Source organism: Hydra viridissima, unplaced genomic scaffold, assembly GCF_058129835.1.
Source record: "Hydra viridissima isolate aposymbiotic clone 2 unplaced genomic scaffold, HvirCarnegie_v1 scaffold_7, whole genome shotgun sequence".
NCBI classification, from domain to species: domain Eukaryota; kingdom Metazoa; phylum Cnidaria; class Hydrozoa; order Anthoathecata; family Hydridae; genus Hydra; species Hydra viridissima.
In genome coordinates, this window is record NW_028324306.1 from 12,969,080 (window position 1) to 12,984,720 (window position 15,641).

Below are 15,641 nucleotides of genomic sequence, written 5' to 3' on the forward strand. Positions count from 1 at the left end.
TACTGACAGTGAAGCTTTTGAATGTTCTACTTGTGTTCAGTACCTGAATATTTGTTTTTAATGTTCTGTAAACATAATTACATCATACATTTAATAACTTTGCAACATGCTTTAAGCTTGGAGGACCGGAGGTAGCGTTCTTAATAAAATACTTAACTTTTTCAAGAGATTCAATCTGTAATCTCAATTTTCAGCTACGGCTCCATGAAAAACATCGTCATCATCTCAAGCTTCATCAATCAAGCGCCATCATTATCTCAAGCTTGCCAATTTTTATATCTAAACGATAGCTAATCTGTAACAAGCACACAAGGCAACGAATCCACGCATGCAAAGTAGATCGAAATCGTAAAATTCTTTTATAATAATTTTAAAACCGTAACAACCTTTTAATTCACAATTCATTATATTTGAAGTTGATTAAAAAAATTAGCAAAGTAAGAAAAGATTGTATTTTAACTTATTCGTTATACTATATACATATTTTTCAAGTTTTGCCAGCTCTCGCCCATCAGACATGCTTACGCAAAAAGTTTTTAAAACGCTTTAAGTGTAAATTTGCATAACATTTAACATTTTACCATGAATATGTTAAAGACATTAAAAAGTAATCGGTTATGAAATACACTACAAAATCTTTTTAAAATTAATTGATTAGATTAATAGAAAAAGATAAAAAAACCAAAAAAAAAAAAAAAAAAGAGATTAGTTTACCCTCAATAAATTTGAAATAGTCAAAAAAAAATACAAAAGTCTCTATAAAAAAAACTAATATAAAATAATTTAAAATCTATAAATTGACTCACAGAGTCTCACCAATTTTTGTCCAAATTGCAGCCCCGAATGTGGTATGTAAAATTTCAAATGTTGTTTTGTCGTTTTCGTATGTAATATTCAGATTATCTTTAACGGATAAATAATTTGTTCCTGTTTTAAAAGGCTGGATTTTATTCTTGTTCTGCAGAGGGTCATATTGACCTGTATTATTGATTTTATGGATATTTTCAGTACTTCTGCTACGGCGCACAGTATCTAGAGTTTTAAATTTGTTTCTGGTTTTACGGACGCTCGCAACAGTAAACATATCAGCAGATTTGTTTTTATCGCTTTTCACATTTGCATTATTTAGTGGTTTTGACGAAACGGCTCTTTGTCTCCCTATAATATCACTATCAGACGGTAAAGGATTCTTTGAAAGGTAGGAGTCTGGTACCAAAATTTTAACGTCGTATTCAAAGTTATTCTCGTTTTTTTTTTGTAAAGTTTTATCAAGATCACTATCACCTTTAAAACCGAGTAATGTTTTCTGAAACTCAGACACAACCATAGCAGCAAACATATACGATGCTGACGCTAAAGATCTCATCCATTGCTCCATATCGTTTTCGGATTCTGCGCATAATATATAAGCCCTGGTACTATTAGTTTGGTTTTCACTTTGATATCGGATGCAAAACGAAAAGCGATCAGCATCGTTTACTTCAACGCTACAATTTTCAAGTATGATCATACCTAACGGTGATTTATCGGGTTGTTCAAAATAAAATAATAAATTCCCTTTCAAGACAAACCATCTTCTTTTATAACCGTGGTTTAACTCTCCCTTCTTGCTTAGGAAGCCCCTTTTATCAAACTCGTTTTTGGAACAGGCGTACGATATCAAGCTTTTGTCATTTATTTTCATTATTAACCTAAAACCAAAAAGCGCGTCATAAAGATAAGTATCTTATATTGAGAAATGGGAGAACCTAAAAACAAAATAAAAATAGATAAAAAATCAACTTATCACTTTTTGACTGAAACAAAATTTCTCTCATTTCTTTCTTCAGTTTTAAAATTTACATGTTAAATATAAAGAAATGTAAAAGTTAATAGCAATTGATGAAACCTACTCTTTCAGCAGCAACTCTTATTAAATATACTGTAGCATTGTTCAAATCTTTCAGAAATAAGGAATAAAACTAATAAAAGGAAACACATTTTGTGCTACTTAAACTAGATTTTTATTAGATGTATAATTCAAAATCAATTCGCTTAGAAGAATAGAACGCTCCACCAGAGTCAACCTTTCTGCAAAAAACTTCTTTAACAAACTTTCCTGCCTCTTGAAGAGCTAGCATTTGCGAAGAAGAAAATGTTCCAAATACTTCTGATTCCTCTGTATTTTCAAGTTTGTATTGCCAAAGAACCTCAGTCTTTGTCTGATCATCTGAGATTTTCAAATGATCTGTATTATCTTTTACCTTAAAGGTCTGGTCCTGTTCTTTTATGTCCTGAGATTTCTGATCTGTAGACCTAAAGGCTGCTTCTAATTCATCATCATCCTCATCTGCATTTTCAAACTGAGGAGAAGTTTTATTTTTAGTTTCAAAAGTTAATTGCTCATAGGATTTCTCATATATTTGAAAGTCTCCGCTCTGCAAAACATCATCTGCAAGACCAGTTAACTTCAACATATTTTCTTTGCTTTCAGCTTCATTTTCATCCACAGGAATATTGGCTTTTTTTTTCTTCCATCGATCGACAGAACTTAATGGTTTTTTATTGCCACCAAGGCGTCTCAAAGATTTCAACACTGTTTCCCCTAAAATAATTAATTTTAAGGTAAAGCATACAGTTTTTTTTGTTAATTACACTGTGCTTTGCATATGAGAGATTAAAGAAATATTAAAAAAAAAAACATTTACACTCAAAAACAAAGGAATACAAAAAATTACAAAAAAAAAAAGAAGTTAGGAACAGTAAGGAAGTTTGATTTTTTAATTACAATGTCTTATACTGATTTGAATGTGAAAAATCAAAACAATCTGCTTTTGTATTTTAGACTTAATATCACCATTTTTTTAATACTTGCTTTATACATTGATTTTTGACATCCAAAATTTAATATTTTAACAAGAGAAATTCTAAGAGTGAAGTTATTAATACAATGTTCTATTGTGAGTACAATCAACTTGGTACATTCATTAATATAATCCATTAAAAAATATGAATGATTAAAATAATACTATTTTTAATCATAAAGCACCTTTTGTTAAATGTAAAGCCAATAATATATGAAGAAGAGGTTAGTGATAATATATGCTGTAGATTAACATCTTGATAAAAAAATTATAAAAAAAAGTTTTTAAATGGAATGTATAAAAAAAACAACCTGGATTCATGAAACTCAGCATATCTTTCTTCATTTTTAGGGGGTCAGCAATAGGTACATCTGCATCCATATCCTCATTCAATGTATTATGTTTATCTTGAACTTTACTCCAATCAACTGACTCTAACCAGCCATCAGTGACATCTTTACTCAATTTATCTGCAATATAGTTCCCTTGAGCATCAAAATGACCTAAAAAATCATTAAATTTCAAAATACCAAAACTAAAAAACTTTTACTTTCCACCAAATTGACCCTTGTTATGTTACCTTCTTCAAGCTCATCCTTTAGGTTAAATGGTGTAACAACAATTCCACCATCATCTCGAACAGTTTCTTCCTCCTGTCCTTCAATGTCATCATCATTTAAAACACCTTCACTCTCTAAATTATCAGAATCATCTTCTTCATCACTATCAAGTGTGTTATTCTCCTAAAAAAAATTAAAAACTTTATTTGTATTTCAAACTTCAATTGCCTAACAATATAGTGATCTAAATATGTTAGAAGTTGAACCCAGAAAAAAATTAACATATAACACCTTTTAAAAGAAATCAGTTTTTATATACAAACAAAACACAACCATAAAACGCCTTGATTTTTGCTCTGGACAATTCAATTGCTCATCTGAATCCTTGAATGTAACTTTCCTCTTTGTCATTGCTGACTTTCAATATTGTGATATAATTTAATCCTAAAACAAAGTTTTCTCACATTTCTTTATATACTATAAAAACAACTCACAACCATTATAGTTCATTGAACTTACCTCTAATTATGAAATAATAACCTGAAAGTAAAGAGAAAAAAAAAAGAGAAAACTTTATTTAAACTTTTAATACATAAAAGAAACCAAGATGAAGTAAATTAGCTGCAGTAATGAACAGAGATTAACGATAGAAACATTAGTGTTAAGATATTTAAAAAGATATGAAATACTTTTACAGCACTTTATTCTTTACTTAAAATAAATTTTAAATAAAGAATAAAGAATAAAGAACTCAATCATCAATCAACACACTAATTATTGTTTGTGGAATAGGTGCATTAACTATACTTGCTTGGATCATATTTTTACCCAAATGACTGCAAAAAAAAAAAAATCCTATAGGCAAATAACAGGTGTTAAATTCAACAAGAAACTACCAACATTTAATTAAGGATATTCCAGTATCTTAAAAACAACGTCAGTATTTTATTACTAAGAACACATACTTTCACACTTTTCCATAAAAACACATTTCTTTATATACTACAAATAATAAAAATAGAAAACTAAATCTGATGAAATTTGTTTTTACCATTTCTTAGTAACTAAAACAAAGTTAAAGGGGCTGTTAAGTTAAAAAATGTTTTACTAGTTAATTTTAAACTATAATTTTCTAATTGTTGCACAGCTGAGTAAAAAAAAACACTTAAATTATAAAAAAGCACTTAGTTTACCATGGTTACCATGGTTATACTTTCACAAGGTTATATTTTGGCAAAAATAAACTTTTGTTTATCAATAAATTAAAACAAAAGAATAAAAATTTAAAAAAAACTTTCTTTTGAATAAAAATAAAAATCACTGTTTTTTTTTCTTTAAATACACTAAAAAAAATCTATGAAAACATTTCATTCTCTTGAATCATTTCATTCCCTAATCCATCTAAATATTAAAAGCACATTGCAAAAGAACATTGTATAGAAAACTAAATTTTGCATTCAATGAGTTTTTCTTTGTTTAAACCCAATATGGAAAAATATAAGTTCTTTGTGGCATTTCGATTTTGACATATATGTCATTTAAATCATTTCATAAGGATTATGTACTGCCCTTGGTGTCCTTAATTGATTAAGAGTTGTCCTTGTTTGCCTAACTGAACCAGATTCTATACGCAAGTTTACTGCACCTCCACTCAAAGAATTTGCTCTTCGCATGCCAGTTAAACTATTTTCATTAGCTTGCATATCATCATTTGGCAGTTCTTCACAGAAAACATAACTATTTAAACGAACATCATCTGAGCCAATATTTTCTAATGGAATCGGATGAGAGCGAAAATGTTCTAACATTTCAAATATGGTTTCAAACATCAAATGTTGCACACGGCAGTTACCTTCTGGATTAAGTGACAACCGTAAATGCTATGAAAAATATAATTTAACTCATTTAAGTGATTTAAGTACTTAAATACAGAACTAAAACATCAACTACAATATCAAAACTAAATACCTTTGAGCGACCTTGCAAATTAAAAGTCAAGACATATTCACCACGTCGAGTTTCACTTTGTCGAACTAAAAATACGCCATGCCAATTCAAACCTTGTTGTAAAACATGCATAGAGGATTGAACTCTAGTAATAGTACCATGAAACCATGGATACATAGCAAGTGGGTGATTCTCACCAAAAGCATTTGTCCAATCAAATTGGGTTGTTTCTTAATGAAAAAATTTACAATAAATATTTTTCTTTAGAATGGTTTTTGATAAGCATAAGAAGTTCAGTACCCTGAAAACTCTAAAAAAATTTTTTTAGTGGCTTTATATTTACATGGCATTCAATTTTTCAATAAATTTCAACAGCTTAAAAAATCTTAGGCTATACAAATTTGAAACTTGTACAAACAAATATTACCTGTAAGTGGAGAAATATTGTCAGGGTTAGTTATTGACTCTGCACGCCTTTCTTGAGGATGATTAACATTGTGAGCAATACTAGTTTTAGAGTTTACAGCTGGACCCGCATAAACAGACCTTTCAGATACTGTATCTGTAACCATAAAGTTTGAACTTATAATTCAAACTTTGAAAAAGATATAAATTGAAGGGATTATATTTAAAAAAAATTTTTTTTTCTTTGCACTTTGTATTAAGTAGACAGAAAAAAAAAAAAAAAAGAGCAAGTATTTTTTTTTAAAAAAAAATTAAAATATTAAACAATAACTTATTTATAAAAAACCCATAAATGTATGCAATATTTTAAACACTAAAAAGCTACAGTACAATTGACTACAAATGGTACACGCACAAATTTATTTTATAGGAACTTTGAAGCTGAAGGACTTTAATTTTCTGCTTTAGTATAAGATAAAAAGGAAACAATACTTTTACAGAAAAAAATCACAATAAAATTTATAATTATGCAAGTAACCTTGATTAAACAAATTTATAATACTAATACTTTAAATATCATTGTGAAATTTAAAGATAAATTTAAACACAAAATTAAATGCAAATATAAATAAAGAATATAGTATTTTCTGTATATATTTTTTTCATCTTTTGAGATATTTCATTACTATTGTCTAAATATAAACAGCTGCATTTGACACCTCACATTCATTATAGTTCATTGAACTTACCTCTAATTATAAAATAATAAATTTTAAACAAGAGTGGATTTGTCCAGGAAAAACAAGCATTTACCATTCCCATTCCAAAATTCAATTAAAAAAGCACTGAAATCTGGCAACTTATAGCAGAAATATCAAAAGGAGCATCTAGAATATAACAGGAAAATTCTGTATCCATTCTATAAGCACTGTGAATGCTAAGTTCATTAATTTTATTTTCTTATACTTTCCTTCCTCAATTGTTTTAACTTTTTATATTTTCAAAATCCTAAATATTTTGTAACTTATTTTTTGAGTTAAGTGTACTCCTAAGATACAATTTTATGTTTCAGCCAAATCGATTGTCTAACCCCAAAAGTGAAATATATTCTACTTTGTTATATATCAATACCAGAAAAAGCATAAAAAACAAACAACAAATCATCAGCAAATTTGCATCACCAATCTAAAAAACTGGTTCAAACTTATCATAAGGTATATCGGATTATCAAATAAAATTAATTTTTAAATTAAAAAGCATTGGTTTAGGACTGCATTTCATCTGAATCTATTTCAAAAATCAGTCATTTAAAGCTATGCACTAGAAATACAGATTTAATGTTTTATGATGCTTTTCTTTTTAAATTACACAAAAACAACACAAAACCATTGTTTTTTTTTAAAAACTAGCTTCTAGTATAAGTTTCCAAAACAATAAAAAATTTAATTTTAACAAACCCAATTTTAAAAAACCCCTTGTTGAAGAAGCTTGATGAACTTGAAAGGGGTAATTGTAAATATATCATATGTCTTTTTTAGTTGATTTCTATGCAAATGAAATCTCACCTAAATAGAGTTACCTGCAAAAGCATCATTCACACATTCTCGATCATAGGTAGGGGATTGCAAAGGTTGTTCTGAAGCTGCAGTATCAAAAGATGGTTGCTGTCTGGCCAATGGTGAGACAATATGTCTTCGTGGTAAAGTGCCAGCATTAGCAGTGGGGTTAAGAGCGTTTTGATTTGCTTTATAAAATAAAGAAAAATTTAAAAAAAACTTCAAGTAAACAAGTTATTTTAGTACTAAGTAAACAAATTTATCATTGTCTCTACAAACTTTAAGTAAATATACATATTTATTTGTCATTAAAGAGGGGTAGAGTTGTAAAGTTTGATCATGGCTTCTTACTTCCATCAATTTGGGGAAATGTTTGCTGACTGTCAAATGCAAAAGTTCGGGGTGAATCAATGGGACTGTTAGGAGTCCTAAAATTGTAAAACAAGATTATAAACTACAAATAAATATAATGATTCAAAAATAACATAACTACAACCCCAACATTATCTAATGAATGAAATGAGTAACCACTTCAATTAAACTACTTAAGACAAAGCATTGAAACTCTTAAACAAAATATAATACCACAAAAACAAAAAAAATCATTTTCTAAAATAATAAAAGCCATGATACTGCTTTTGATTTGGTATTCTTCTAAATAAAAAATTATCAAATCAAAAAGTGTAAGTCAATCTCTTGATTACCAGTAGGAAACTAATAAAAAAACCTACGTAGGAGCTGAAGTATCTTCCTCCATACATTTTGTAATAGACTCCAGCCATTGTTTCATATCTTCTTCATCATTTGCAGCAAGCATATATTCTTTATTGTTGACAGCCTAATAGGAAAAAAAAATTATTTATTTGATAGGCCTGTGAATGCTTGTTGTTACAATTAATGCTTGTCTAAGAAGCCAACAATATTAATGCGAAGTGACCATAATAATTTGAGGCTAACTAAACACTCTATTTTACAATAAGTTACATCAAATTACATTAAATAACAACAAAAAAACATCATAATAACAAATTGCATGTATGACAAAGAATATAACTGAATCTATATTTATCAATACTTATCTCCTATATATACAACACTACAGATTAATCTCCTATATTTACCAAGATTAATCTCCTATATACACAACTAATGAAGGATAGTTTCTTATTTCTAAAAACTTTGAAACATAACTTATTGAACCTGTTATGTTAAAAAATTTTTTGAAAATCTCTTACTTTGATTATAAACACGCAATCAGAGTCAGGCATCTCTAAAGATGATGCTTTTCGAGCTTCATGAATAAGAAAACAAAATACTCCTGTACGTGGTTTAGAAGCCTAAACAAAAAATATAAAAATATTTAAAGCAGTACTTGCAGTAATGCAAGTGTACTGCAGTGTTAAGAACTTTTGGGAAGCTATCACTTACCAAAGAAAATGAAATGAATGATAAATATATAAATATAAAACTAGTGAAAAGATAATAATAGTAATAATTATGACAGCAACCTTTGGTGGAACAAAAAATTCCAACATGTAGCCTCCAGGAGCTTTAGACAGAACAAGACGACATTTTTTCCAAGTTAAGCCATTATCTCCACGACCTTCAATGTTTGCTAATTCATGCATGAAACCCTCCTTAATTAAATCATTTACAACAGGGTTTTTTTCATTAGGTTTTACATTTTGAGAACTTTTTTCTTGAACTTTATCTGCCAAAATGTTTTCTGTCTCTTTGGTTAAGTCTTTATCAAAGGGGGTACTCTTTCGAAACATTTTCTTCATTCTCATTGAGAGTGATCTCTTAGCATTTTTGTTAAGAGCATCAATTTCACGCTGATTGCATCTTTCTTCATTATCTTGTGCAATTCTTTGTAGTTCCTCTTCAAACTTTACATAAAATGTATCAATAAACTTGCGTGGTGCTTTATTAAAAAAGGCACCATTATTATATATGGGATTAAGTGATACAAAAGAAACAGATTTTCTAGCAAATTCAATAGCAGCATGATTAGCAGCTTCTTCACAAAATTCTTCCCAAAGTGTTCCAGTTAAACGTTGTGAAACAATGGCTGAACGAATGCTTGCAGAATTATTCATTTTTAAAAGATAGTTTTTTCCACTGTCTCATGATTCCTGTTTGCTTTTGTCTAAAAGATACATATTTTGTATAACACATACAATTATATATATATATATATATATATATATATATATATATATATATATATATATATATATATATATACATATATATATATATACGTATATTTATATATATATATATATATATATATATATATACATATATATATATACATATATATATATATATATATATATATATATATATATATATATATATATATATATATATATATATATATATATATATATATATAATGTATGTATGTATGTATGTATGTATGTATGTATGTATGTATGTATGTATGTATGTATGTATGTATGTATGTATGTATGTGTGTGTATGTATGTACACAAAAAATAAAAATTTATTGTTAAGGTTATTAAAATGTATGTTTAGTATGCAATGTGTAATAATAATAATAAAAAAAAGGACATTACATCATGTTACATCATATTTTTGTACATTATTTACATTTTAGTTCAGGTTGGCAAACCAAGATTTCAAATTTAAAATGAAAATTTTAGTTTTTTTAACAGTATGTTTTACGTTTTTACAAAACATCCTACAGAAGCATTAGGGTAGAGTTGTCTTTTCTAGTATGCTATCATATAAAGTTATATGTTCTAATTTGTCCCCTTTTCTGATTTACTTATTTACTATATAAGTAGATTATATTTTCAGGAAAAATTTTTTTTTAAAACATTAAAGCTAAAACTTATTGTGTAACCATTACAAATTCTTTATATCTAGTGTTCATATGGCTCGCTAGTAATCGATTATATATCTAGTTAAAATAAACAATTATGAACTAAAATTATAGAGCTAATTAAATTATAAGTTCCGCCAGCATTATTCGATTGGCATATTGTTGGTCACTGTCATTTTTTGTGTTTGGGGTTAATTAATAAACTTACTTTTTTTCCCATTTCGCATATCGGAAAGCCAAAAATAAACGAAAATGACAGACTTAATTCTATTGTGTATATTTTTATTCGTGAACTGCAAAGTTGCGATCATGCGAAACGAACGGCGCATAAGATAAAAAAGAAACTAGTTTATTTGCGCTATTTTTATATTTTATATATATATATATATATATATATATATATATATATATATATATATATATATATATATATCACAAATTAGTATGATTATAATGTAAATGAAATGATTATATCTGAGCCTCATATATTTTTAGAAAATAACATGTGACAATAATACGATGAAAAAAATAAAAACTTTTTGTCGTCAGCACTCAGAGCATTAAAAGTTTACTTAATTAGTTGTTAAACCAACTTTTAAAAATTAGTTATTAAACCAACTTGCGTTTTAGAGATAAACAATCTACTGAGCTTAAAACAAATTTTCAAACACATGATGAGTCATCGTAATGAAAATCTTGTCGTGGGTAGTATAACAAAAAAGACTGTTATTAAACAGATCTAAACATAAACTATTAAACAAAAGTCAATATGGCTCCGAGTTTTTAAAATAGATGAATTTTTAACTTAAGCAGACAAAATAACATAGAAACTTTAGATTATTTGTTATTCATGTATTTTTTTTTTTTTTTTTTGCATTAAGTGAATGACATTTAACCGTAACGAATTACACGGTGATATTTTAATTTGCCATCGGAAAATGCTATTGCGCCCGTATACTTTAACTTTTCTTGATCTCTTAATGATCGCTCCCAAACACAGATTTGAAAACCAGGATGCTGAGTGAAACCAGACATGTTGCATCAATTAACCTGCATCCTCATGCTTTCAAAGCGTTCAATCAATAGATGGTGCTCATTTAGTTTAAAGACATTAAGGGGTCGCCAAAAAATAACTTTGTCGAGGGTGAATGTTCGCTCGAGACAGGGTGGTCGTTTGTTCGAAGTAGGGCGATTATTCGAGAAACTCAAAATCTTTGTTAAAAAAAAAAAAAACTATACTCATAAACATGTATAAATATATATAGTAGGGTGGTGCATAAAATACCAAAGTCAATAAAAAAAATACCATTATAATTTTTCTGGTTCCTTTTGATATGTGTATTAAAAAAATGTAATTTTTTTTCCCCCAGTTTGATGAACTGATTTTAAGCCATTCTGTCTCAGGTAATGTCATTTTTAATAAATCAAATAAAAACCACCTTTTCAGGACCAATATTTATTTATATTATATTTATTTATAAAATAATTATATATTTCCAAGAAATGACTACCAGTATTTTATACAATTAGCAGTTCTTTGGTTAGGTGGCAAAGTAACAAAATTTGAATTTAGATGTCTAATGGCTTCGTATCATGCCAGGTTTTATGGCACAGGGAGTTTATTATTTAACATATGATCTTCTTTAGCCACAATTCAGTAACTTATGTCCTAACATAATATCATTGCAAGAGGGAAAGCTGATTTATGAAATTGCTTCATTTACAGCACTATTTTATGTTCCATGGTTTATTAAAGCTCCTATCCCTGCTATAGCACCTTCTTTTGATCTAAATGCTATTAATGAAATGATAAAGTATTCTGAATTCAGTTTTAAACCAGCAGAAGCCGTACTGAAATCAATTAAAAAGCACAATTGTTATTTAAATGAAAGATTTGTGGTTATGTGTGTTGCTGATAAATTTTTACCTGTAGATTAGCTACAAAAATTTTTTTAATACACATATCAAAAGAAACCGGAAAAATTATTATGGTATTTTTTTTTATTGACTTTCGTGTTTTATGCCCCACCCTACTATATAGTATTTACTATATATATTTATATATGTTTATAAATAAAGTGTTATGAAGAAATAAAGAAAAATTTTGTAAAATAGTTGTTAAATCAATTTTTAAAATATAGTTATTAAACCAACTTGTGTTTTAGAGTTAAACAATCTACTAAGCTAAAAAAACAAAATTTTCAAACGCATAACATGAATCATCGTAATGAAAATCTTGTCTTGTGTATGAAGTATTACCAAAAAAGGCTGCTACTAAACAGAGTTAAACTTAAACTGTTAAAGATATTGATAGAAAAATTAATTACACCAATAAACTACTAAAATAATTAGTGGACCCTTGGAAATAATCTTTTTCAGGGGGAATCATTCTTTACAAGGAGTTTTCCAGGGTAGGTTAGAGGGTCTTTATCAAGGGTTGATTTCCTTGGGGATTATCTTTGGTGTGGTTTATTAATTCCACATATTTAAATGTAAATATTTTTAAATAAAGAAATCCAATATAAAGAAACAAAATTTTTTTTTTTTTTTAATTGCTATAAAATAAAATATTAGCCCTATTTATTAATGGAAGCAAGCATTTGATATAAATTATTCTCCCTTAGTTATACCTATTTGAAGCAACAATTTATAGCAACATTTCTTAGAGCAACAAATTGCAATTTACTTGTTTGTATACTTGCGGATGATAGTTTTATAAGTACGTCGTGTTTATCGGTTTCTATAATTCAACTATTAAATGCTTCATTCAGAATCAAGATATGCAGATCAAATTTAGAAAAGGAATACTTGATTTGAAATTAATTATATAGGTTGACAGGATGATGATGGAACTCCTGTACCGATTGATGTTTACGATGGTGTTCAATCAAAAACCTAACCTTAGTTTAAAATGACACCATGAGTTCATATTCCTTCTTTGCAAACGTCTAGAAATTGAATTTCTTTAAACAAGGATGAAGTTCCAGAAGCTATAAATATTGCTTTAATTTTATAATATTTTTAGTGTTTGTTGGCGTCATTCTTAGAATAGTTGCTCTTGTTTCGCGATTATTCCCTAAGTCAAAAAGAAATATAAAACAAGAAGAAGTTTTTCACGAACTTAGTGAAGACAAACAATTTGAAAGGTCAAAAAAGAAATGAAGTTGAAGTGGTTCATGTGGCGCTTGATCACAGCATAAACAAAAGGGATAAGAACGATTTCAAAGTTTTTGTTATATAGCACATTTTTAAAATGCTAACAGTTCATTTCATTTGATAAAATAAAGGATAAAAAAATTTACAAACTTGCTGAAATACTACTACTTTTTGCAAACAAAAAATTGTCAGACGGGAGTGAAACAAGGACACAGTGAGAAGTGGGATAATACAAGTCTTGAGGTATCCCACAAAAGTTTTGTAAAAACAAATGTATTATAAGAACATCCTTAAAATTTATCTTATTTCTTCGTACGGTTCATTTTTTATGGCTATTTTGCGAGAACTTTTCACTCGTTAAAATTTATAATTAGAAAATATGTTTCATAATGTGGTGGTCAAACGAGATAACTAAAACAAATTTTATAATAAACTCGGAATTAATGGGTGTGTGTGAGAACCTAAAAACAAATAAACTGCCCTGATTTACTGCAGTTAAAATTAGGGTAAATCCGAGACACTTTTAAGTGTTAATTTACTGAATCTTGTTCTTGAGAGTAAAAAAATGAAGCCTAAATTAATGATTTATGACGGTTATCTCAGCCATGTTGGATATTAAATTATTAAACACGCCACAGGGCAACAAAATCAGCATCCTAAAATTGCCACCTTGCACCACTGATGTACTGCATCTATTAGATGTATCTATTTTTAAGTAATATTACTGCTCCAGTGAAGATTAGCCCTGACAAAATCCGAATTTTCAATAACATATCAAATGACAAAATGTGTTCTTTTATAAGAAATAAAAAAGCATAGCGTTATTGAAGATAAAAATGATTTTAAAGTTATACCGAGTCTATCAACTATGACATAAATCTATAAATTTTTAGTTTATACTTTCTAAAACGTGATAATATCTTAACATTATTCAAGTGTAGAATTTCGCCTGTTGATTGAACACAGTACCTAATCATTTGTTTTAACAAATCTAAAATACAATGTGTGGCTTAAGGAGAGAAAAAAGGAGTTAAATGGTAAGGAAGTAGAGGTTGGGTGGGGTGGTGGTGGTGGTGTTAAGGAGTTTCTACAATTAATGACGCTAAATTAAAAAATTTAGAAAAAAATAATTGACAACTTTGAATCTGGACATCGACAATAATTCGGAAGTTATGTATGAAGGTAACCCTCATTTAATGCTAAATTTCAGAGTGCCTGTGCGTTATATTTATTCAATAATAGACCATGATGAGTATCATATAAAATTTTTTGCTTTCATGTAAACATGGAATAATGATAAATATTTTATATCCATAGAAAGTCCTCACTAAGCAATTTGTAACTATAACCCGAACAATCACCTTCAATTTTAAACTGCTCCACTGAAGTTGAAATACCATTTAAAATAAGCTTCAGTTCAAACACCATTTATGGTAAGCAATTACGTTTAATCATTCATCCGTAAATACTGTCCTATTGGCTTTGATCATCTAATTAAAAAGGTTTTATTTAAAGAACTAATAATAGTAATATATTTTTTACTATTAAAGGAGCAATTCTTGACATATATCCAATTTTAGGACCGGTCAAAAAGTGAATACCGTAGTGTTAATCCTTATAGAGATCTAGTAAATGAACGGTTGACACTTCATTGAACCGTTTATCGTTTAGATGAACGGTTCAATGAAGTGTCTCTGGCAATCAAAAATGAAGAAAAAAAAGTGAAGAAAAATAGTAGAAATGTTGATTTGGCTGGTCCAATGACGTTGACATACATAAAAAAAAAACACCTAAAATGGCACTTTAAAAATTATGGAAAAATTAAAATTATTTCAGCATATTGAAAAACGTTTTTTTGCAGTATTTTAAAATTGGATAATTCGACAATAATATTAAAATAAAATGTATATTAAAATAGTAAAATGCTTCAATTTAAATCCTACATTCTTATATCTCGATTTACCCAAGGTGTGTTCTACATTTTGATATTAAAAAATGATAAAGCTTTTTGCTCAGATAAACCATTTCAAAGTTGATTTTAGTCTATAATAATCTTTTTCACGTATTATTAACATTTGAAGGGCCTTTTTATTTAATTTACCCTTGAGACGTCAAACTGGAGGTTAGGTCAGTGAACTAAGTTTTACCCATATAACTATGGATATGAATGGAAAAACGTTTATTGAGGAGTTCCATTTGTGAAAACTATGTATATAAAATATAGGGATACTGTAGACTAGCGATCCCTAATAAAATATACATACATTTTTACTTGATTTTTAACCCTTTTGAGGTAAACCTAGATTTAAATTCTAAGTTA

General features: G+C 28.0%; 3 protein-coding genes across 5 annotated transcripts; all 3 read right to left on the minus strand.

Moving 5' to 3' along the window:
• Positions 1–709: 709 nt before the first annotated feature.
• Positions 710–1,684, minus strand: LOC145184099 (ras-specific guanine nucleotide-releasing factor 1-like). The gene has a single exon (XM_080059674.2). It carries the CDS (start codon positions 1,682–1,684, stop codon positions 803–805), a length of 882 nt encoding a protein of 293 aa, XP_079915800.2. The 3' UTR covers positions 710–802.
• On the minus strand, positions 710–3,906 carry LOC145184097 (CD2 antigen cytoplasmic tail-binding protein 2-like). Its single transcript, XM_080059672.2, has 4 exons — positions 3,737–3,906; positions 3,424–3,586; positions 3,155–3,346; positions 710–2,584 (listed from the first exon to the last, which is right to left on the minus strand). The coding sequence occupies exons 1-4, from the start codon at positions 3,812–3,814 to the stop codon at positions 2,007–2,009; spliced, it is 1,011 nt and encodes a 336-aa protein (XP_079915798.2). The 5' UTR covers positions 3,815–3,906; the 3' UTR covers positions 710–2,006.
• A 775-nt stretch (positions 3,907–4,681) lies between these two features.
• Positions 4,682–10,506, minus strand: LOC145183981 (SH2B adapter protein 1-like). 3 transcript variants are annotated; one of them, XM_090093366.1, is made up of 9 exons: positions 10,374–10,506; positions 8,820–9,460; positions 8,547–8,648; positions 8,043–8,149; positions 7,663–7,739; positions 7,335–7,499; positions 5,778–5,912; positions 5,372–5,580; positions 4,682–5,283 (listed from the first exon to the last, which is right to left on the minus strand). In XM_090093366.1, the coding sequence occupies exons 2-9, from the start codon at positions 9,408–9,410 to the stop codon at positions 4,942–4,944; spliced, it is 1,728 nt and encodes a 575-aa protein (XP_089949492.1). In that variant the 5' UTR covers positions 9,411–9,460; positions 10,374–10,506; the 3' UTR covers positions 4,682–4,941. The 3 variants fall into 3 exon arrangements, 2 of the variants coding, with proteins under 2 accessions (XP_089949492.1, XP_089949493.1); XR_016454222.1 differs by lacking the exons at positions 4,682–5,283; positions 5,372–5,580 and having other exon boundaries at positions 5,778–6,683; positions 6,780–7,499; XM_090093367.1 differs by lacking the exons at positions 4,682–5,283; positions 5,372–5,580 and having other exon boundaries at positions 7,321–7,499.
• Positions 10,507–15,641: the final 5,135 nt, after the last annotated feature.